At 36.9% G+C, this 25,070-nt stretch overlaps 1 protein-coding gene across 1 annotated transcript in view; it reads right to left on the bottom strand.

The window, feature by feature from the left end:
• Positions 1-1,175: 1,175 nt before the first annotated feature.
• The window catches only part of Pino (protein pinocchio), a 108,288-nt gene continuing 84,393 nt past the window's right edge, over positions 1,176-25,070 (bottom strand). The window contains exons 3-6 of the mRNA XM_076304257.1: positions 14,152-14,221; positions 5,912-6,043; positions 2,841-2,970; positions 1,176-1,641 (exon numbers count right to left, since the gene is read on the bottom strand). Coding sequence (XP_076160372.1) covers positions 1,531-1,641; positions 2,841-2,970; positions 5,912-6,043; positions 14,152-14,221 — 443 coding nt within the window. The 3' untranslated portion in view covers positions 1,176-1,530. The remainder of the gene's footprint in view (positions 1,642-2,840; positions 2,971-5,911; positions 6,044-14,151; positions 14,222-25,070) is intronic.

Below are 25,070 nucleotides of genomic sequence, written 5' to 3'. Positions count from 1 at the left end.
TAAAAATCGCAATTTTTATTGCGGTCGCAGTATTAATAACTCGTAAGATGAAATTTATTTAATTTACATTTACTAGCTTCTACTTTGACTGATATTTCTCTCAGTTCTGTTTCTTAGGCTAGTTTCGTGTCTCTTGGCACTTAGCACCAAATTTTAGAAATTTAATCGTAGATAAAACGTACCTTATTTGAAAATTATTCAAAAGTTACACATTACATGTATATTTTGATCACATACATTTATGAAGCTTGCCACTTATAATTGAATCTTGTTTATATTTTCAATGAATGATTTCTTCATAAACTTGGTACGTGTTATTTCTCTACGAAACACATTTTTTGTTATAAATTTCATCTATTATCAGTCTAATACTCAATTATAATGGATACTATTTTCAAAAGATACATTCCCTTGGCTTTTGACATAAAGATTTAGCTCCTAGATTAAATTTTGCTATTCTGAAATTTATATTCATACAAGCGAGAGAACAATTTAACCCGAATTTCAGTTTTATAACAAATTGATCTAATGAGACAAATTCGTTTTTCCACTACCGAAATTGTTTCTTTTCTTTCTAATTGTGTGATATATCATTTAAAATTTGAATGTTACTGCACATTTTTTCGAGACCAAAATTGTTCAACTAAAAAAGGTTTAAAATGTAATTTTCCTTTACAAACTAAACATGAAACAGATTCATTATGGATTCATAAAACATGGTGATATAGTTTTGAAGCTACTTTTTACGCTTTACAAGCATTTCGTGCATGTATTTCTTTGCTGCTTTTGACAAAACAGCACAACGATTTGTGGTGTCAAAAGCATATGTACAGTTATATTTATACAATTCAGACTATTCCGATTAAAAGATTTTGGAAAACTCTTAACAATCTATCGGTACTTAATACCAGTGTCAAGAAAACATGACTATAACTAAATTTTCCCCAAGCGCATGCAGTTCTACAAATTTATCCACCAGCTACTTGAAATGCAAAATTACTTTATCAATTGTACCAATGTTTCTTTCAGAGAATCGCATTAAAAATCAGATCGCGGGAGTAAGTGCTTTACAGAGATTTGTACGCTCCGAACGAAATATAATTCGAGATTTACAATACACAATGACATCCAACGCATTGCACCAATGTTCCTTGAATACAATCTACCAAGAAGCCTATCGCCAACAGCCATAATTCGCGCAATAGCTCGTCGCTTTAATCGAGGGTAGCAATGACGATGAGAATGGCGATGTTTATTTTAGCTCTGGAAAAGATTCTGCCAATCGAACGTTCGCGGCGATGTATCGTTGAAAGAGGAAGCCATGAGAGAAGAACGATTTCATTGTGGGGTGTCGTCCATCCGTTCTCTCCTCAGGAACAAAGTGTATCATCTATGCAACCAGAATCCACATTCACACGTTTCCGACTCGCACGATGGTGGTGGGTGACACTATATGGATGGTGATGGATTAAGTCTTGTGCTGAGTGACGGTACATGACGTCTCTCTATGCATTCGTCGTCGAGCACCGTTCACGAGGTGGCTCGTAATTTTTCCAACGCCGGCACTAGCGACTCCTCGAGGGAAGGGCCACAACTCAATCCGCATTCGCCGATCCATCTTGCTTTACCACTGGCGTGGGACTGAAACAAAAAAAGTAACGAAAGACCGTTTCGATTTGTACGTAAACAATGTATTTTTTTTTATAGTGTTACAATACTCTGACGCATCATAGGAATAAGATGATTAAAGTACATTTTAAATGTAACAATATACAAATAATTTATAAATAACTCGAAAAAAGGAAAAGGAAAAACAGAAACAAACACTAAACGTTTCAACTATCGGTATCTTCCTAACCTACAGTAGGTGTGTCACGATCCATATTACTTATTCTATGATGGACAGTTGCACAACTTTCTGTACATTGAAATTTTTAATTATTTAAATTGACTATAGAAAGATTTTCAAAGTAATATAACAGGAATTTTTCGAAAATTAAAATTTCTTTTCATTAATTGCAATAACACGTTCATTACTTTTTACTTATGTATTTCTTTATATTGTGTTCACGTCTTTGTAACGGAGACAGGCGAATTGATTTTTGTATTTTATTTCTAGTGATTGATTGATTATCCAGGGTTTATAAGAATTCTATTATTGTAAGCTGACATTAAGTTCAGTCCTTATCGACTACTTCGTACGATCGACTTCGTTTAACTTTATCACGAACAAGGCAGTTGGTAAGATGACCTTCGTGGTAATACGGGGATATTGTAAATGTTATTCGTAAAATCGATAAGCACAAACTGTTAGCCTTAAAGGTAATGTCAAATATCGCGGTTTAAAATTGTAACTGATTTCGACTTTTTGAATAGATATTGCACGTTAAACATCCGTATTCTGTACAAAGTTCGTATAACACAGCGGATGTGAAAAGTATTCGTATTGATTTCAATGAAAACTTTCTTATAACTCTGTTTGAATGCACAAAGCAATTGTTTTTTTTCCCTTCAGAATAGTGATTTACTAATCCTAAGTTGTCTTATTATCACGTTACTTGACGAGGGGAAAAAACTGATTTTTTCTTCTCGGAATAATGCTGCAAGAGATCGCGAAACATTTGGGTAGCTCGAAACTCGAGCCGAGCGAAACTCTTTATCGAATCGAGCCGGATGCACGGTCATTCCAGCGGTTTGAAACATTTGAATATTCGGTTTGGCTCGCTATTCCCAAGTACATACTCGGAGACAGTACTGCTTTCGAGGCACGGATCGATCGAATCGCTCCTCGCAGTGTTTACAAGGGTACATCGTGGTTAAGGCAAAAAATAGATATTTACCATGGTAAGGTCGCGTTTCCACGCGGTGTGGCAACGTCCGTCACAAAGTGGGCACGGCCGTTGAAGGGAATAACCACCGCATTCGCTGCAATCAAGAGATACGTGTTCTTCGCTCCAGGAAACCCCACATCTGGAAATAAAAATAGTCTTTGGTCAAAAAACTTGATAATTTTTTTCTTCCAACGACTAGAAATTCCGCAGGAAATTGGGTCTTGTAAAACTGTACAACTATCTTAGAATATATTTATCACCCTGTATCTCTTGTTATGAAATCAGTATTAATTCGTAATATACAATTGAAGTTAAACAAATGCTGCTTTCTTACGATTGCAATAAGTCTTTGATATTATTTAAAGAATAATTATTGGCATGTAATTTAAAAATGATAAATAAATAAATACGACAATTTAGAATACAACGCGATACAAAATAAGAGATTAAAAATGTTTACAGTTAACGACCAATTATATTATTATTATGATTATTTATCCTTTTCTAATAGATATATTATTATTTATCCTAATATGATATTATCTACTTCCATGTCGGATGTTCTTTCAAACTTATTTGAAATGTTCAACGAAAAATGAAAAAATAATGAATCGAATCGCAATGAGTCAAAATGGATAAAAATTCTGTTTCCTTGTTTAATATTCATTTCGTTACGCAATCAAATATTGCCTTATCGATCTATCGCTTTGAATATGGCTCGTATTATTTGACATTTTCATTGAAGCCTCTGAATACCTTATCCCTATAATTATAGAACCAGAACGTGGAAGTAATTATAAAACCGATAGGTTACGGAAATGTCTTAAGTTCAAACCCAGCCAGTGCACTGCTGCTTCATTCGAGCTTGCGAATGCCATAGAATTTTCCAGCCACGTGGAAAATATCATTCATTAAGAATTCCCATATCCGTTTTACGACAATTTTATAACTAGCAAACAATCGTATCATATTTATTACGTTTCAATATAAATTTGAAATTTATGCTTCCATGAGCTCTCTCGTTATCAAAAAGTATCATAACAGTATTCACTCTTTAATGTGCACAATACTCGATCGAATGAAAATATCAATTATAAGTTCGAAATTGAAATTTCACATTTTTCTCGTTCAATTATTAAACATCTTTGTTTCCACACTTGTAGTGTAAATTTTAAGTTACGATCTCTATTTAAAAAAAATGATTGTCCATTGTTAAATACAATCGACTAAATCAATTAACAACAAAACACCTACGGTGCATTTTAGTATACTTTACAAAGTTGGTCCAACAAACGATTCCCTAATTACTGTAACTTCCTCTGTGCAGCAGTTTCGACGAAATTTTAAGATTTGCGACTACTATTTTCCTGAAACGAATGACGCAGTTTCTATTGAAGCAATGAACTCTGGGAATGGTGGAGTTTAAACTGGATTTCTCTGCTTAACGTGTACCCAACATCTAAAACGAATTTAATCATCACGGTTCTGGATCATATCGTATTCTATTGTCGGCTCGACAAATTGCGGGGCCGAGTTCAAGTCTGCGTAATACGCGAGATCGTTCTCAGGATCCGCGGTCGGTCGTACAGGCTGCGTCACAATATTCGAACGGGTCACTCGTATTTTCCGTCCCGTTGGAAATAGAAAACAATGTTAGAGGACAAAATTGTACGGTATTACAGGTTCTTTCTTCGTACGACCTCATTTTTCTTATACGTGTAGCGATGCACCTGCAAACTGCAATCGTGCCTTTCTTTTCCACGAAACTATATATATATATATATCTAGACAAATCGGTTTTTCTCGTTGCACCGCGTATAAAAATATTGGTGAAAGATTTATTTGAAAAATAAACATTTTTAGAGATATCTGAAATTTATTAATTACATTCTACCGTAAGTTTTTATTTCAAATTATTATTTACCAATTATTTATTTTTCCAATACACTTTAACGTTCATAAAGATATACGATTTTATTTAAAAGTGCAATTGCACTTTGCAGATGCGCAAAAGAGGTCGTGGGTTAATAATCTTTGTTACGCTTTATTTTAACTCTCTTTCTGATTTTTTTTTTTTTTTTTTATTATCTTCGACGAAACACAGAACACGTCCCAGTAGCGTGACACAGCCTGTATACGAAACAGTAAAGCTGCTCGATTAGCCAAGACAACCGACAGAAATCGTACAAGATTGTACGACGATTAGAAGTCAACAGCCTAACAGTGGAGATTGTAATTATTGGCCTATATAAAAATTATGTAAGAAAGGGCCAGCCGGGTTAATCGTTTCTGATAGCGTCTGTTGGATCAGTTGTAACTTTTATCAAGCTTTCATGAAACACACTAACGAACATGTTACTTGACGTAACAGATAAGCAACGCATTAAACGTTCTGTATACACCATCTTTCACTATTTTGATAACACGGATTACGATAATTAAATTTTCCCTCACCATTCCTCCATTTCAATTTCGTTTTCCATTCTTCGAGAATTTTAAATACGTTTTTATCTGCATTCTATTTTACAACTTTCGGTCAACAGAATCTCAATCGTTCGTTTTTAGAGGCTTCCCCGCAATTTCAAACAGAGTCTAGAAATATCTATTGTATCTCTAATTAAATTAAGATTTCCGAGAAAAACTCCCAAACGTTTTAATTGATAACACGATGCAGTCAAAAGTAAAATTTGACTCAAACGGGAGAAAATTATTTTTCGAATTGGAATTTCGTAAACGAAAATTTCATAACTACAACAACAAAGATTTTTGTGACTTTTACGCGTTATTTTTGTTTTGTTTTGTTTAGTTCGATATTATGAGAGGAATTTATCCAATATTTTGAACTCTCTCGACTGAAACAGCAGGTTCGCGTAATCAGAGATGAGAAAAGTTTTATTCGAATAAAATATGATGGATAAAATTAACGTAGATTAATTTATTTTTATTTGCTCATCGTGCAGTATTTTATTCCATAATTTAAATTTAATTTTTATTCGACGAATAATGTTTTATCGGTTGTACGATAATTGATCTCTAAATCTTCCCAGAGAAGAATGAGAAAGAAATCATGCAGCACTCACGTGAAGCAAGAATTCAATTGAGCACGAAGTTCCTCGATAGTAAGGATCGTATCCTGATATTGAGGATGAGATCCTTGGAGGCCATCGTCGACACTTCCGCACAGACTATGACACGAAAGAGAGATGTTACTCCTGGAATCAGATAAAAAAAAATAAAACGTTATTTCGCTGCCTTTTAATTTTCTTGGAAAAATATAGCAGAATATATATTGGACCTAAAGGTATTTTTTTTAACGATTCTCATATAAGCAATATATTAAATATGCAACGAAACAAAGACGTTCGTTACTTTGTTTCGTATTACAATTTTTATTTTATTAATTTTATCGAGATGGTAGTGAACTCTTAACAGATTTTTACATCATTACAAATACAGAAGTTAAATTTTCGTGATTTGATTTTAAAAGGATAATTAAAAAATAGCAAAAATTACAAGTATACTCCGCAGCTTTAAACTAAGAATATCATTCTAATAAACGTAAATTCCCGAACCTTACGTTTTTCAGATAAAATTATTTTATACGCGAACGAATCAAAATCCTCGAGAAATAAAAAAGACTTTTTACTTTTGTTAGAATTTTACTCTTCCAAGAATCATAAAGCGAGGAGTATTCTTATTCCGAATAAATACCTTTATCCCCAACGACAAAAAAAATGTACACAGAAAACAAACTTCTGGGAAAGATTGAAATCATTGCTTATTCAAGGAAAGTTACGAAATGCGAATTTAAATTAGATTTTGCGCACTAAATGAGAAAACCTGAAATTAATAGGATAAAAATGATACTTCGATTACCGAGAACTCTCCCATTAATAATTTATACATTCCGTGTATATTTTTTTTTCCTGTTTATTCCCCAGCTTTATATTTCTATTATTTTTTAAATTCTTGTGGAAGGTAAATAGGAGTAGAAAATACAGTTTTGATAAAATTCCAGAGGAAAATAATTCAGATAGGTGATAATCGATAGTAAAGAAGATTTCATCGATAATTCTCGAATAACTCGTCCAATGATTAGAGATAAATTGAAGACGTGTGCTTCGTTGAATCAGGACGACTCTCTAGAAGATTGGATCTGACCGAGAGGTGTGGCCTTGAACACGTTCGACCGTTAAACCCGGAAGAATTCGGAGTATGGTTTCTTTTTTTATGCTTTTACACCGACCGTTACAAATTTCTGTGAGCGACTCTGGCTCCCATCAACCAGTAATCGTGTGGATTTATTTAAACGCATAACGGTCAAAGCGCAAAGTTACAATCAATACCACTTGGAAAGTACTATCAGTTATATGACTTACCTGAAATGAATCACGTACTTAGATATCTCGGTTGCCTCTTAATAAAAATAAAAAATCCACTGAGACATTTATAAGAGGGTAAATGAATATATATGGAAAAATAAAAAAAGATGAAATAAAAGTAACTAACGGTACAGCTATGTTAGTAGCTGAACCTAACCTCAATTACTGAACGACTAAAAATCTTACTGGTAAAACCTAACCTCAATTGTTATATTCTGAACGACTAAAAATTCTACTGGTAAAACCTAACCTCAATTGTTGAGTGACAAAACATCCTGTTGATAAAACTTAATCTCATTTTTAGCTACGAACATTGTGATCTGCGCATTTAGATACTTTGGTCTTAATAACAATGACTGTACACACAGGATATGAGATGCTAAGATAATTTTGTTCCAAAGTTATTTCTTTCAGAGTAATCGACTTTTTCGACAAAATTAGAAACGACACACAAATAACGCGTGTCCGTATCTTCCGTGGCGCATGCGCCAAAAAAACCGTGCATCGTGAATCAAAACCACAATTGATCGAACGGTTAAATATTGTTAAGATAAATTGCAGTGCGGTTAACGCGAAATAGCCGACAAATATTTTATAAATTGACTGTAAACGAAAAAAAAAACAACATTTAGTCCTCTTTGTAAAAACGGTAACAATTAATCCGACAAAGGGACTTTCATCGAAATAAATTATTTCGATAGGATACAACACGTGTGTGTACACGGATATTAAACGTGCAAAGAATGTCGGAAATTTTAATTAAACTTTTATTAATAACCGAACCGATTGCCGCAAGAAAGAAAACCGAGGAGATAAAAGGGGGATCATTAATTCACGTGTCAAGTGATAGCGATCTAACAAGGATATCAGCCGAACCGAATTCATCCATTCGGTTATCACGCATCAATTGCTCGTCCGATTCGTGATCGGGAATCAATTTTCACGTGATTGGCCTCGGAACACTCTAGATAAGGGGAGGCCCGGGGCCAGGGGTAGTGAAGACAGCAGGAAGGAGGATGATCTACGAAGTACGAACGCGATATACGTAGCCGGCGCGCTAAATATGCAGATATGGAAATCAGGAAGAAAAACGTTCCTTTCACGTGACGACAACGTGAACAACACGTAATAAACGTTTCGCGCGCATGTCTAAAAGAATGACGCGTAAAATCTCGGAATCGGTGAGCGCGAACCAGGCTGAACACTCTTTTTCGCACACGTAGTCTTGTATCCTTCTTTAATACCGCACCGAAGCTTAGAAAAATCCAGAATCCTCCGCGAATCGATCGAGGAAGAACAAAATTTGGGCGTGGCTCGAATTACATCGTTCCTGGTTCAATTTCGACGTAATAAATTTTCCATTTGTGGATACATATATTGTAGCGATATTCTCGGTGCAGAAACATACGTATATGTTCGATGGTTATTTTATGAAAATAGTGAGGCGATGGGGTTATGATTCAAATTTAAGATTCGAATCGTAGCGTGCAGTTCCCGCTGCGCCATTGATTCCTTTTTTATCTTTACATTTATAGACCACTGTTTCTACGAATTCAGAAGTATTTTCGATTTGAGAATTGCACGCGTTATCTCGGTGAAACTTTCTCGTTGAATTTGCACGAAATACTGAATTCACGTGGCAATGTTACGTATGGTACAGTAAAGGTGTAGACTGTACTAAATGTCTAGACGTTTTACAATAACACATGCGCTAAGAACGTACGAGTTTCGCTATTATTAGCGATTGTATACTTTTGTCAATACAGTTCGCAAAACCGTATTATCGAAATGCACAAACTCACGAAACTTGTTAATTTTTATAAAGTGTTTGTTTATGTGTTCCGTTCGACATATACGTGTTTATAATCTAACACAAGTCAGAAATCTGTCGCTTTATCTTTGAGGTTATGTTACATAATATTACGTAATCCTGTCAAGTGTAAAGAACCTACGAGGTTTAAGGTTATGTTAGACGGTATTACGACATTTCGTCAAGAGTAATGGATCTACCGGTTGTCTCGAAATAATTAGAATAAAAATGTGGTGTGCGTAATAAATGACGAGGAAAAATATTTTAATTATTTTTAACGTTCTTTTCCTGTAAATAATAAAATCGATTTAAATGGAATATAACGGAAGAAACGAGAGACTTCCATACAACTGAGACGCAGATCGCATAATTATTGTAGCTTTGGCTAGCCTCGGTCGGTTATATCTACGTCACTGCGCGCAGTGACCGCATCAGCAAGCGGAACATGATTTTCATTGTTAAATATTTCATAAACTATTCAGTTTCTACGAGAATAATCAAATGCAAAGTGAATAATTTTTTCCCTCTTCTCTAACTGGCTAAGAAATTGCATTGGAATCGGTGCGTAGCGCATGTCAGTTTACGTTTTTTTTTACTGTAATGTACACGTATATTGACAGAACTCGAGCGATAACGTTGCACATGTGTTGAGGGACTGATAAAATGATTTGAAATTTGATGAATCTAAAGTAAATTTCCAACTGATTTTTAAAGACATATTTCACCCCAGATAACATACATGTAAATGTTACTTGGACTGTAAAAAAATGTCGAAAAATCTGAAAGATCACTGTAATTACGTGCGATGAATACATTGTAACGAAACGTGCAACTTTGTGTCTGAATCTAACGTCATTTTCACGGTATACGTATCGAATAAAATGAAACGTGTCAAGTTGACGAAAATATAATGAATTTTTATTTCGTCCATGTGTAAAAAGAACTATCGTACATTTCATAGTTTAAAATCGCGATTTTTGCATCCAAGGAGGTCAGATTACGTAAGCACGTTGTTCCGTGTACCCTTTATACTAAATACATTGACGTGAAATTAACTTACGTAGCGCGCACATCATTAAACGGGAAACAACGTGACTCTGGACGCTAAAGGATAAAGCTATTCCGTCTGTCTTCCCTCCCAACCCGTACTCGTTCAGTAATTTCGAGAATTTCCGGCCTACGTTAACTATTAATTAACCACGATGAAGTTAACGACGCGACAACGACGTGACATTCTTGACGGTGTGAAGACCAGTCCCGCGAAGCTCCGAACGAACGCAAAATTGAATTTACAAGGATTCGCATGATATTTTTTATCTTTCGTTTAACGGTGTCACAGTTTCGGTGGCGTGTAAAAATTATTCGTGTAAAACTTAAAAAAAAAGAAATGGCTGTAATTTAAATAAAATGAAAGAAAATACCCATTTCAATAAAATAAAAATTTGTTCGCAGTACAGTATATTCTCGATGAAAGTATATCTCGATTTTTTTTTTACTGAAGGCAAAAACGAGATGCGATAAAAGAAAGTCAGAACTAATAACAGACGAGGAACAAATAGACGGATCATATTACACGAAGAACGAAGTATCAGGCATCCGAAAGATGGAACAAGATAAAATATCAATACTTAACCCTTTGAATATGGACGCCTTAGACGCAAACAGTGCGCTATGTGCGGAAGATCGTCTCATGCTTCGAGTATACATACACGCAGAACGCTCCATAGGTGTTACTGCACGCGATCGACTGCTCGACTGAGCGCCTATATATCACCGATCGTAGTCAAAGTTTGTTCGCTTTCTGTTCTGCTCCCTTCCATTTCGTTCACACCTTCCCAGGATAGAATCAAACAAAAATGATGGAAAGAGCGTCCAGTATTTATTGAACGCAAAATCCAGTTTTCATCGAGAGAATATCGTATATCAGACTTGCACGAGTTAAGCCCCGGAGCTTAGAGAGCTTCCCCCACTCCACCTCCATCACCTTGATACAAAGTTGTTAACTGACACGCGTCCAATACGGTTAATGCCCGCTCTTTTTCATTTGTTTTTCTCGTTCTAACCTATACCTGTCTTTCACGATATATGGTAGTGATCGGATACTAAACGGTGCGCGAACCCCTTTCGTAAACAGGCCTGCCATAATAATATATTATAGTAACTTGTGCGTGGAACGATGTTTCGCGACCTGTGGCGCACCGTAGCGGCGAATTCTTTCGGCATACGAAACCAACTACACTTGAACGATCTTTCTGCCAGAAGTACACTGGCATCAAAAAACGTGTCCTTACTACTACGAATCTGCTGGAACATCGCCAATCAGTTTCTATGGACAAATTTTTTTTCTTCTCAAGCCTGTTTACGTTCTTTTCGTTGTTTCAAAGAACGCTCCAACCGTTACTCATGGTTCCGTATCGACTATATTCTTTTCAGTTGAAGGGCAGTCTGCGAGTATCGTCCAAAAGTCAAAGCTCCACCGTGTAAACAGACGCGCTCATAACGTTCGCAGCGCCAATTCTGAAGCAGTGTTAAAAATATGAACACAAACGCCGAAAGAGTTAATGAGAACGTTCGATACTAACTTTGAAACGTTGTAGTCTAACGTGAAGTCACATGACAATTTACACATGGAAGAATAAAAATGATAAATCGTTCGGGTTTCTTTTCTGAATGGAAAAAGACGAACTGAATGGAAATTTACGATTTCATAAAAGTGAATTATGACCGTCAGTCTTTTTGCGTAGTTGTAGTACTCTCGTTAATAATAAACTTATGGAATTTTTCATTGTCTACATTTTTTATTTTGTAACAAGCACACACAGTAGAAAATGATCAAAATCCAAAAATGAAGTAATAAAATTCTCGATCGATAGTACGTGTTGTTAATATCGACCGTGTACAACGTTACTCGCTTGCATCCATTGCACGTATTATGTATTACATTATATAAGGTCTCTGAGCAAATCATGAATAAAGTATTAATTAGACACGTGATGTTCTACGAATTTGACAATCATACCGTAGGCTGTTAAAGTAATAAATGAAATTTCAAGAACGCGTCAAACATTAGAAAGTACCAACTTTGGTTTACAAGGTTCAAGGAAAGCGATTTTATTCTCTCAAATAGCGGGAAAGACCCACTTCGAACTAGAAAGTTAAGATCGAATCATTTTCGAATAGTCAGTCGTCAAGTTTAAAACACATTATCGACTGTACGAAATAATTCGCGTGAAATAGGAAAACCGAAGAGAAATAAATTTCTATCCCCTCGAGTGCTCTCTATGGCAAACAACTTTCCTTCGAAACCAATTACATAAATATTTTTTTACAAATTTCTTAAATTGGAAAAATAGAAACAGTAATGTTTACAAATATAAATGACCACTATATTTGTGTATTCTACACACTGATATTTCTACAGAACGTTTAAATTGTATAATACGTGCTCCCTTTAAAATAGTACAATTTCTGCTTGTTTCGAGCGGCGTGTTTTTATTGAAAAATAAATTATCAATTCGTATACTTGCAATAAAATTAAAAGATTTTACTTTATTTAACTCTTATCGATCCAACGTCAGGCACGATCCAGTTGATACAATCTGAAGGAAAGTTTGATGTCACAGAAATTAAACAGTGTTATTTGTTTTTATATACATCAGGATCGAGAGTTAGAACAGCGCGAACAGTTTCAGAAAATACGGTCGATACGACTACCTAACAAGCTGAGAGGTTCTTTTTATCAACAATGATAGATTTTCTTAAATATTTTAGAGGATGGTTAAAGTCATAATACTAAAATAATTTAATATTTAATTTCGAGCCCGATTCGATTCTTCGACCATTTGTATTGTAAAGAATATTATGGCACGTAAAGAATCAAAGTACAAGATGTGTTTTCATCGCAATCTTTCCAATTGTCGTCCCTCTCCCCTCCATTACGGTCAGGCGTGGCTATAACACACCCTTGTTTCAAAGTTCATCCAATGTGGTGTTAGGTTACCCGCCACCCATGCCGTATTTAATCAATACCGTCTTTCTTAAACAGAATGCAATCTCTAAATAAGGTCTAGACTCTGTGGCGACGGTTCTCAGGGTGATATCGCAAACAGACGTGTTCGTTAATTAACCAAGTCGCCAAGAAAGTGCTCTTGAAATCTTTCGAGCCCAGTAACCGTTAGAAATATCTAATTTTTTTTTCCTCCGCGTTACACAAGGACTACTACGCGATACTTTATAAGTAGTTACGAGTAAGACGCAAAATACAATAGCATTTGGTTTAAATCGAGCGTCCGTTACGAGATATCCCTACTTCCGCTTTTAAAGTCGTCCTTCGCGGTTTCTCAGGCGCAGTGGCGTAACGAGCAAAGGCGCCATAGCCACGTGCCTGCATTATGCAAAAGCGACGCGACTTCCACAAATAATACAGCACTAAGAATAATTCTTGCGAACAAGACCTTCGTCTATCCCTGGGCTACTGTTCCGAAACGTTATATATGCAACCCCTGGCGAGTTCGATCGCCATCGAGCGCTTTTATGGTGCTTGGAAATAAATTGGCCACGATGGAAGCGGACCGATAAAAACGAGAGTATCAATTTCGAGCCGATATCGCAGTTGCATTCAAACGTGGAACCATTCTACGTTCCAAATATATTTTACGAATTATTTCGGACACTTCAATTTCTAGTGACAATTTCCGGCACACGAAACGTGTTAATATCCTTTAAATTCAAGATCGCATTTATCTTTTCGGTAAAAATATTTTTCGAACGAACAATCACTAATCGACAAAGGTAAGTAAATATTACGTGTAATATAATTTCTAAAAATAAAGTGTACACGAACTCTGTTCTTAATAAGCATTGGATTTAAAAAATTCCAAAGTAGAGATAAATTGTTTTATATATAAAATTATCTCAGTTACGATTACGTGTAAAAAATAAAATCGATAATACAGTGTTGAAAAATTCTGAAAAACGAACCGAATATTATTACGTTGGTACTGGTAACCCTCGAGGTAGATTTTATTTCGAACACTGTATACGATCGTCTCGTGGCGTTGAGTTACATATCAGTTTTATCAATTTCCGACAAAGTAAACAATACACAGAATGAGAAAGTAAAACTTACCCGTGGCGAGACAGACTCTCGGCAGCAGGTTGCACGGATGTGGTAACGGACATGTTTTGATGGGTTACAACTGAAACAGAAAGAGGACGATAATTAATTATCGGTGTATAGGTAGAGGAATCGGGGTCGGGTATCGATGGAATCCCAGAAAGAATGTCGTGTAAACACGACTCGCGGCTGGAAATCCCCTGGTGACGGAGAAAAAAAATTCAAAGTCGATGTACGAGAAATATATGGCGCACGATCGTCAACTATGAAGGACATCCGCGATAAGTTTCACCGTGGATCTTACCTTGGCACGAAACGAGCACTTTTACTTTCTCCACGAAAGAAAGCCGCGCCACGATTCCTGGACACGCTCTGAATCTTTTATTTTGACGAATCGAAGTCGCTTCATCGTAACAGATTGTGTAACATCGAACGAACGTTTGCTCTCCAAGGAGAATCGCTTCGATGGATCAATAAACGCATCGAGCGGAGAGAACGCATAGGTATTTATATTTAATATGACGAGTAGAAGATTTTCGACGGTGTTTCGAAACAAATGGAAATAAACGGAGAGAAGTTGACATTTGACGCGAAATAAAATCAACACGGGAACACTGGAGGATAATATAGTACAATTGGGTGAAATATCATAGGCTCGAAGTCGATCGAGATATTTAGGTGAAATTTGATCCGTATCTTTCCAACTCGCTTTTATATATAACGAGAATAATTGTGAGGGGCGGTGAGTTATGCGCATGAACATTTCCAGGAAGCCCTTGGGAATAACTTGCGACTTTTTCGGTAAAATACAATTTATATATATTCTAACATTGTACGATAACAGTAACATTTTTCTATTGCAAAAAACTTGGTTTTTAAACCCAACAAAAAAGCTCTCAATTCTTTTTTCATTTTATACGTAATTTTTGTATACAAAGATTGATTAATATTTATCACCTACGATTGGTTAATATTTTACGTTCGATCGCATGAATCATTTCTGCGGTAACCAACACACGGGATAAGATAATTTCTTACGCTTTTTATGTTTCTTCGTTAAAGACAATTCTTGATGATATCGTGTACTAGTTTCTCACCTTGCTTTTCTTTTCTAAGAATACATCAAGGCTTTCACGTGGCTGCGTGATAATGAAACCCACAACGAATTACCGATGTGTCAATGATGAAATCCTTGACATTCTCTCACGGCCTTGAGAGTCCATACCAGCCTACTTTGTAATTATTACCGTTATAATTCACAATGATCTCTTTCGTACGAAACTGTTCCAAATACAAGATAATATAATGAATGTTCTGCGAACGTGGTAGAATGTGTCTGTGTAAACATTATTGTTATGCAAATGTATGTTTCTATTTTTCTGCATATTTTAAGAACATGAATTTACCATCGATACAAACGTTAATTGAATGTTCAAAACATTGATTTTTTTTTTCAAAAACTGCTTTCTTGTTCTAAAAAAGATTTTTAATTCGAACTTTTTAATTTCTAAATTTGATTCGTTTCAGGATCGAAGGATAAAGTGTTTGAGAATAAATTTTTTAAATTTGTATTCTCCAAATTATCCGTCAGTAGGAGACTTTGAAAGAAAGTTAACCGATAACAAAGTGTATATTTATCCGCGAGATTATCTCGTTAACAACGCAACATCATGGAACGTAATTGTAAAGACAGGTCGGAGCGTTTATGTAATGGAATGCAATTTCATTGGTAAAAGAAAAATTAGGTACAGCTTGAATTTGCACAACTAAATGCAATCGAGCGCAACCTCATCGGCTCGAAAATAAATGCAGTTCCCATTAGTCGTCGACGACCTAATTTCCTCGGATACCGTTTGCGCACGTGTACTCCGCGACTGATGAACCCGAGAATCATTACCTAACGCCACCATTTGCATTTACGAACATCGGTAATGACGGTTCCAGGCGTATTGCGTTTCAATGCGTTCGAATCAAGTAAACATTTAATTGTTTGATACGTTCGAACAGACACTGCGCAGAACGACGCGCTTTACAACTGTTTGAAATGTCAGTGTTCAAAGAAACTTCGATTACGAAGCTATAAATACGTTTCATACTATTTATTTCACGCTTGTAATCATTTCTACCATTTCTGCTTTACTTTCACGTCACCCATTTCCCTATTTTTTTCTGTTTACGTACATACATAACCTCTTCCCGCTTTTTTCCTAACCTCACTTTTCACTTTTGAGAAAACTGGGCTATCTACCTGTGCCATACCTACTGTATATGATTCTGTTAATTATTTAAGAGAAAATGTATTGGAAATATAAATGAATAAAGTAATTATGAAAATACTATTTTTATCTGCTTTTTTTTTTATGATACTTGTTCAACTTCGTTTTTGTACTGGTTAATGTAAACATTTTTTTACGTGGTAAAATTTTAATTTTTGAACCGAGATATCTTTTTGTAATTCTCGGTGACATTGAAAAAAAAACACGAGTCCACGAAATGATAACACGGAGAACACGAATAAAGGATGTCTTCTCACGTGTCCCTCCTACGTCGCTTCTGAACGTATTAGTAATCCGATCGTAAAAATAGACGATTCTAAAGATACACTGATTATTTTTAACGTTGTACGAACGAATATTGTTCTACAGTCGCACTCGCTACGTTTTTAACTGTACATAAACATATCTCAATCGATTAAACCGTCACTTTTTTACGGACCATTGTTCTTAACAGTTACAATTATAAAACACAATGATTGAATTTCAATTTTTGTAATTAAACGTGTCTTGGTTGCCGTGGTACAACCTCGAATTCAATTCCAAAACGGGCAGAGAGATGTTACACGCTTATTAAATTTATTTTAGCCTCCCCTGAGCGCTCAATGAATTTCCAATAGATTGTGTACGCTCAAAGTGTTTTCATACCGCAAGTTCGATCATGAATAAAATTTTCAATGAAACATAACTATGACGCGATAACCGTCTAAAATGTTATGTCGTCACGCGGGACCATAACGTAGCGGATGTATTATTTTTAGCAACATTGATGACGTTCCACGCGATGTCTATCAATACACTAAGTATTCACGAACTCGAGATCGAATAAAAAATAAAATTTCAATGAAAATACTGTTTTCAATCTTCGATTTTAACGAAACATTGAAAAATATATTATTTTTCTTCATCGACTTGTGTGCACGGAATACCTACTTTCAAAAATTAACAGAGACCAAAAGAAAGTTCGTTTTTTTTTACAAAAACAGAATCCAAATAAAAATTTCGATCCAAAGTGGCGCTTCCAGGAAAATTTGAAGCATTTAATAACGCCCAAGTTGGACTAACATTTACGATGTTATCTTTTTTGTCAATACACTTTAAAAGCACAATATCATATTCCTTTCGAGTACAATCATTTACAAAATTATTAACCGTACCAATTTTACAATTTTTCTCCCGACCGCAACTCGAGAGTACGAATTGCTATCTACCCCGCTTTCAAGTGCTACTTCTGATCTCGTCACTTGAAAGCGGGAATCACCTTCACGAATGAAGCACAATATTCCAAAACGAGTTTCTCGATTTTGATAAATAATCGTGCGACAGATTACTTCGAATTCGAATCGTAAAACTCGCGTTTGCATTGTACCGTATTCTAAATTCTCCCATTAGTACACATTGCAGGCTTGCTGCACGCTACGGCCACGAGTGAACATCCGAGCAATTTTTGCACCTTTTGCTTCCATCGGGGAACGAGCTTCCAAGATTAGCACGAGACGCTTTCGCCTCTTTCGGGTCTGTCAGTTTACGAGGAAAATGGGTTCGCGAACTGTTGGCAAGAATCCCGAGACGGTTAGCCGAGAGTCCACGTGATCCTGTATTTTTATTCTGTCGAAGTACGAGAATAGATGAGCGTTAAGAAAGGGGTATGCGAGCGGCGGGTAGTATGCGCCGAAGTAGTCTGAGGCTGGCGTCTATGTTCGGGGCACGATGAATCCTCTTCAGGTGTGAAACTATACGGTGATTCTATTTAACCTTTAATACCAACACATCCGGTCTGGCACGTTTGACTCCCTGCCCCGTACGTCCGTGAATAATCGATATTTTCAATCTTTAACCCTGGGAGGATTTCCACTGAACTGTGGGATCGTTGAACTCACGGGCCTCGAAACAAAGAAAATGATCCTTAATAAACATGAGCTTGAAAATCAATCGTTACAAGGCGTTGTATTTTTATTTACGAGGCCGTTTAAAGACCAGGCGTCCGTCTCTGCTTTGGTGATTTTTTTTTTTTTTATAGAAAATAAAGAGGAACTTGCACAGGTCAAATTTCTTTGCACACTCTGTATGTTACAATAGTTATGACGGTAGTATGGGAGGTGAAAATTAATTCGTTTGGAAATGTAATAGTAATTTGTGAGAAAGGAAAAAAAAAAGAAAAATGAATAATTAATTGCACGTGAGATGAGTCGACGACGCTCTGTTTGTAGAACACTTTGTGTATATATATGTATACGTCGAGTACATGTTTGTTTTTCATTTCTAATACATTGTCATGCACATGTCGAATCCGGTGCGTATGCTAAAATAGTTGGTATTTATACGTAACCTTTATGCACGAGACTCCGAGTACTTATATTAAGCGGTCTGAATTCGCATCCATCTCCAATTCCAATGTATTTTAAGTCCACGCAATGCGTGCTTGCGCTTGAAAGTGGAACGTGAGCGCAAAGCAAATAATCTGGGGTCACGGTACAAATTGCTGAACTCGAGATATTTAAAAAAAAGAAAAAGTTATTAAAACCATCCACGGAAATTATGCTCCGTGATCAGAATATACGTATAAAAAAAAAAGAAGAAGAAGAAAGAACTGTACACAGTGTTTAGATTGGAACAAAAATTTATAACTCTTGTTAATTCTTGCAAATAAAAACCAAACGACAAACCTTGCAAAGGGAACGGCTCGGTAGGTATTCATTGGAGTGCACTCGTTTTAATGAATTTTATTCAAAGCTTCTACCAGGCTTGAGCATAATAACGCAAAAGCAGTGGTTTACACTCGGAAATATTTTATTCATAATTGTGCAATAATTTCTGTAACAGTTTCTGTAATTAGAAAACATAATTCTCCACGAAAAAACAAATCGAAAATGTCCCGTACAATATTTTCGTGCGAGTCTCAGTTTTCGAGAAAATTCGGTTCAAAGTTGCGCGGAGCAGTCCCGCGCACCACGTATTTTCGAACCGACTATTCTCGAAGACTAAGACTCGTACGAAAATATTTCACGGTACATATTCGATTCGTTTTTTCGCGCAGAATCATCCCCTCCCTTCCTGTTGCGTTATTTTATATAGAATAATTTATAGGTACATTTCAATTCATCCACGAATTACTTCTTTTTTTTTTTCTTCTATTCTATGTATATTTTGTTCCATTCGAACGGAATATTTTCTACGGTGAAATTTCTGCACGACAGACGGAAGTTGATGTATATTTTACGGATAGGGTGGTACGACGCTTTCTACTCGTCTCGAGTGCGCACAGGGCTAACCTAAATGCGTGACCCGTGAGGAGCTCTTCACCCTCGTCGTCTGGTAGCAGCAGCGTATATATTACCGATTCCCCGAGGGCTTGAAACGAGGCCAACAACCCTCGAGGTCGTGACAGTCTCTCTGGAAATGCGGGGGTGAATTCGAGATATCGATCGACCTCGCCAACTACTCCGACAAACTCCCACGCGGATGCGTGGCTACAACGAAAGAGGAATCAGGTCGTTTCGACTGCGGGATACGAACGGAAATACGGAAAATCGGATTTACCTTGATGGGATTTCTGCGTTTTTCTATCCGCGCCTAAATTTCTTATTTTTGGGGCTAATTTCTTCTTCGGTTGCGCCATATTTCGAAATACTTTGCAAAACTAACCTATACGTGTTTCAATATGGCGCATTCTTGTACCATTAACATTACGATCCGATTTTGAAAAATTCACAGACTTTGATGAAAAAAGAAAAAAAAAATTGTACAAAAGTAGCACGAATTAAAAAAAGAGATTGAAACTCGAAGTACATCGCGAACGGGTAAAAAGGTGTAAGGTACGTTGTGATAAATAACGAGCAAATTTTATTTACGTAATTTTTGTAAGGGGGAATAAAAATTCCGAAGGGGTAGTAGATGTTCTCACACTTAACGCAAATCGGTAATTCAATATCATGACGGTGCAGGAGAACGAGAACGATTGTAAAATCGCAAATAAAGAATCGTTAACTGGAACGTCAAACTTCCACGTTTCTCACGTGATGGAAAAATGTACGGTATGTTCGAGTGACCTTATGTAATTGCAATGTTTGATTCGCCGTGAAGCAACGACATTGCAAGGACCTTCGATTGCATAATATCCGAGCAACTCGGGGAATGACAGCAGAACACAGTTTCCTTTTTAAGTAACACTAAATACGGTAACAGCATCAAAGTTGCTACCTCGAAAGGAATCGAAGCTTCCACGTAAAAGGTTCGCGCTATAATCGTTACCTCCTTGTAACGAATCAACATGTGAATTATCGATTTCTATAATATTTCTCACTCGAGCAAAAATTACAATTTTACAATTTGCAAATCAACGAAGGAAACTCGTATCGATAATTTTCAACCTTATTGTTTGTAAAAATATTTGCAAATTCGTTCGAGTGATTGAGAAAATTATGATAATGAAAAATCTTCTCAAGGTTCATTATGTTTACTTCTATAAAACTTTTTCGATCAGTGTTTGGATCTTCGTTGATATTATTGTGTGAAAAGATTTAGAATTATTTTAATTACCGTATATTTTGTAGGCATTTAATTGTTGCTATTATTAGGAGGTGCGTACATTTTTTGTTGAGTTAAATATCATTGCAAAATGTATATATGCATGTATGTATGTAAGTCATACACAAACATACTGTATGCTTACGAATTAAAACATGGTCGTAACATCAGAGTGTATAAATTATATGTTTGTTCGTCCTATTGTAAAGCACATGAAGAATATAATTGTATTGGAGAAGACTCGAACACTAGTCGAGAATGTTCCATGTACATAAACGCATTCAAACTTTAAAAGACTTTTCATTCTCATCATTTTCTTAACATTATTTATACAATAAGTTTGATTTCGAAAACGAAAGCTCGAAACAACAAAGAGCTGCATCCGATCAAAATAAAAATCAGTCTTGCGCAAAGCTTGACATTGTAAACTGTTGCTTGAAGTGTCATGTGGATGTTTGCGAGAAATTTTTGCGAAACTCTTAAAAAGGAACACTGCAATACATATATATATATAAAATAAATCCACCTTGTGTTGTTGCGTTCGATGCGTTCAAAACGAAATGTTTCCAAGCAACAGGCACGAGCGAAACGACCAGGAATGCAACGAAGCGTTAATGGGATTGAGAAATTAAAATTCCACTTCTGGAATTCGCCGTCGTACAACTGGCGTAACGGGTTCCCAAGTTCTTACACAAACAAACGTTGTAATCATTGTCGAGGTATGACCTCGTTCGTTGTACATCAACGTCTTCGCAAAATTAACCACTTACCGTGTGCCCGTTTGTTAATCGAAACGTTACACGAGTATTTCAAACTCTCGAATCACGTACCAACCTTCGATCGATAACCTTCCCGATTCTGACAGGTTGAAAATTTACAATCGGTACCGCGTTAGTTTTTCTCGTCGATTAAAAGTCTCGCGATAACAAGGGATATTGAGCCGATAAACTTGATCGTTATTACCGTCGCGTTTAGAAAAGGTTTAACGGTGATGAAGTTTCCGATCGTCGACACCACGGTCAAAACTTCGGTCGATACGCGACCGTTGGGCGTTAGAACGAAGTTACCAATCTGAAGTTAGTCACGCGACTCGACGTCGAGAGTATTGATTCTCACGCTACGTTCGCTTCTTCGCTCTCTATGCATGTATCGCTAATGCCCCTAGGTGAAACGTAAAAACTACCCTGTGTTACACTCTCGAAATCGCGACTTTCTAGCTCTTAGCGTCAAAGAAACATTACGAGTACGTTTTACGCGAAAGAAAACCCTACTCGTTCGCATGCTTTCTCGAAAGGAAGGCATGGTGAAAGCATGGACGAGTGACGTTCCAATACAAAAAGTGCGAGGACGCTAAAGATCTATGGGTTTCGTATTGCCGAGCGTCGTATTGTTAAACACCTCGAAATCCGTTTTACCGTACGTATCCGTGAAACTGATTCACGAATTTGTGCACACTGCGTTCGTGCAAAACGATACGATGCTTGCAACGCGCGCCCATGGAAAGTGGACGATAGATACGGGGTTTTTGTAACTTACGTTTCGCAGTAATCCTCGAAAACTGGACGGCAGTAGTAGCACAACGATGGCGCACTGTCTTTCACTGGTTCTCGGACTTCGACAAAGTCGTCGGAAGTACGGTATGTCGAATTTTGAGCGAGTGAAATGAAAATACGAGTGTAATTCGTATAATCGCTACAACAATTGAACGTCGAACAAACCGCTACGATGTTTCAAGTCTCACTGAAGCTAACCGCGGTGGCGCAGAGGCCTTTTATAACCGCGGTGTGGGCTGGGCAGCGTGGCAGTGGTTAAAACCGTGGGAGTGGGGGAAGACGAAAGCCGAGGCAGAAAACCCCATCTGCGCAACCGACTGAAATTGTGTGCGTTGCGCACATAGTGGCCGGTCGCGTGTCTGTGTACGAGAACACGGGGGCAGGGATTCTCCACGCGTGGCGCCGCATGTTACGGGCACATGTTGATAAATAAATAATGAGTGGCTACAACGATAACGGGCTTTATCGCGGATAGATTCTAGACTCACGATATCCGTGCACAAACGGACAATATTTTACCGATTTTTGCATTTCTCGAAAAAAAAAAAAACGAACCGCAACGCTCCGAGAAATAATCACCCGTTTCGCGGTCTCCTTCTATCGCGGCGAATTGAAAGCGTTCCGATGTTTTAATAAGCGGTAAACGTTACTGAATCATCGTAGTTTCCTAACGGGGGACGGATAATCGCACGCCGGTGTACATTCGTGCGCGACCGAACTATACAACTGAATACCGAAGCATCTCCCACGCAACGGGATGTAAAAAACCCCAGGAAATGAAAGGCGGCTGTCACGTACATATATGTGTATACACACACCCCACCGAATTATGCGGAGGAAAAGAAAAGCGTGGACTTATCTTAACGTTGAAATGTCACCGTCCTCCGTGTTACATTCATAAGCGGACATACGTCAAGTCACCTTTGCAGATTAGAGAGGACAGAGATTCTCAGCTCGGTTGTAATAGCGGTTGTCTGTCTATCGATTTCCTGCCTTTTAATGCGTTTCTGCGTCGCAGCGAAAAATGAAAGAACGAAAAACCTTTAATCTAGTCAGGAGGCTTGATTTATGATTCTTTAAGGATTTAGTATATACGCCGCGTAAATACTTTCCAGTTAATAAATCATTTCGTTTACACCACTGTTTAAGGCCCGTGGAACGGAAGTATTTATCACGCATATAGTACAACACAGAGTTATATTTTTACCGCTGTTGATTGCTTTCCTTCCTGTGTATTTTTAACCACCTTTGTATGTATATTGATTTATTTTTTTTATTCACTTTTTGCAAACGACGAACAGATCCGTAATATTTGTAACAATTATCGTCTTTAACGGTTACACGTACGTTCTCGGTTACGTTATTGGTCGCAAATACGTTCCTAAGAGTTCTCGTATTGCGTGTATTTTCATTTTAAGGGTTCTGAAACTTCCAACCGGGTCTGACAGATTGTATGCACATTTCGGGGCGTTCTCGGTTCTTCATAAATATTGATGAGGCAGTCGCGAGTAGGAAATCCGAGCGAAAGATTTATTCAGGTTTAATAAAAAGTAACAAAACTTGAAATCGTTCGGGCCGCGGATCGATTTTTATGGTTGCGTTTCGTTCCGAGGGAATGGGTTCGAGAGTGATTTTTACGCGGGTCAAAGTTCTGGGAAAGGAACGTTGTGCGTTTCAGACGCCGAAACAAAATGGTCGGTATTGACGACACCGAAGAATGAGAAAGTGAAGCGCGTAAACGACTCTTGTGTTTCATAATATTAAATAAACAACGAGATGACAATTACGTTCATTGAAACTTTAAACTCAACCTTGGATCTTTCGATGCGTCTCGACAAATCCGTGAATCTTGGATCGATTTGACGATAGAACGATAAAGAACAGAACTTTCTACATTTTTCGTTAACGTCGGTGTACCGGAGACCATATTTGCATTTAATTCGAAGGATTATAAACGCGTTCGCTATGAGACAAATATAATTTTAATCCGAGTTTAGTGACTCCGCAGAATACCTGATGATACAAGCCGTTAAACCGAAATCTCTAAAAATACACATTCAATTTATTTATATGCTTCCTAAGCAGACCACTCGGTTATGAATAGTTTCTCGCGCATCATTCGCGGAATGACGCGCTACCTCGAAGCGCGATCTGATATAATGGAAACCACGTTGGTTTTTCGACAACTATCGATAGAATGATCCAGAAATCGGGAGGTGTACAGATTTAACGAACAGCAATTGCTTCGATTTAATTCCAAATCGGTGACAAATCTGCGATAGCCGGTACTGAATCAAACAGTAAACAATCTCAACGATGTGATAAGTGTTCTCAATCAGCGGCGATTTTCAGTGGAGAATAAACAAATAAATCCTGACTGAATCGAACCGACGCAACCAAATCGGAAGTATTGTCGTGTTTTTGATGGTCTTACGCGCCAAATACGATGCTTCGCCATTGTTTATCCGATATCGATGAATTGTTCAAAATAACGAAACGATCGTTGATTCGAATAACTGAAATTATTTTTCTTATTTATAACGATTACGAACATTGAAATATATCGTTTAGAGAAATT

The sequence above is a fragment of the Ptiloglossa arizonensis genome, chromosome 2 (assembly GCF_051014685.1).
Source record: "Ptiloglossa arizonensis isolate GNS036 chromosome 2, iyPtiAriz1_principal, whole genome shotgun sequence".
NCBI classification, from domain to species: Eukaryota; Metazoa; Arthropoda; class Insecta; order Hymenoptera; family Colletidae; genus Ptiloglossa; species Ptiloglossa arizonensis.
This window is presented reverse-complemented; position numbering and strand designations above follow the sequence as displayed.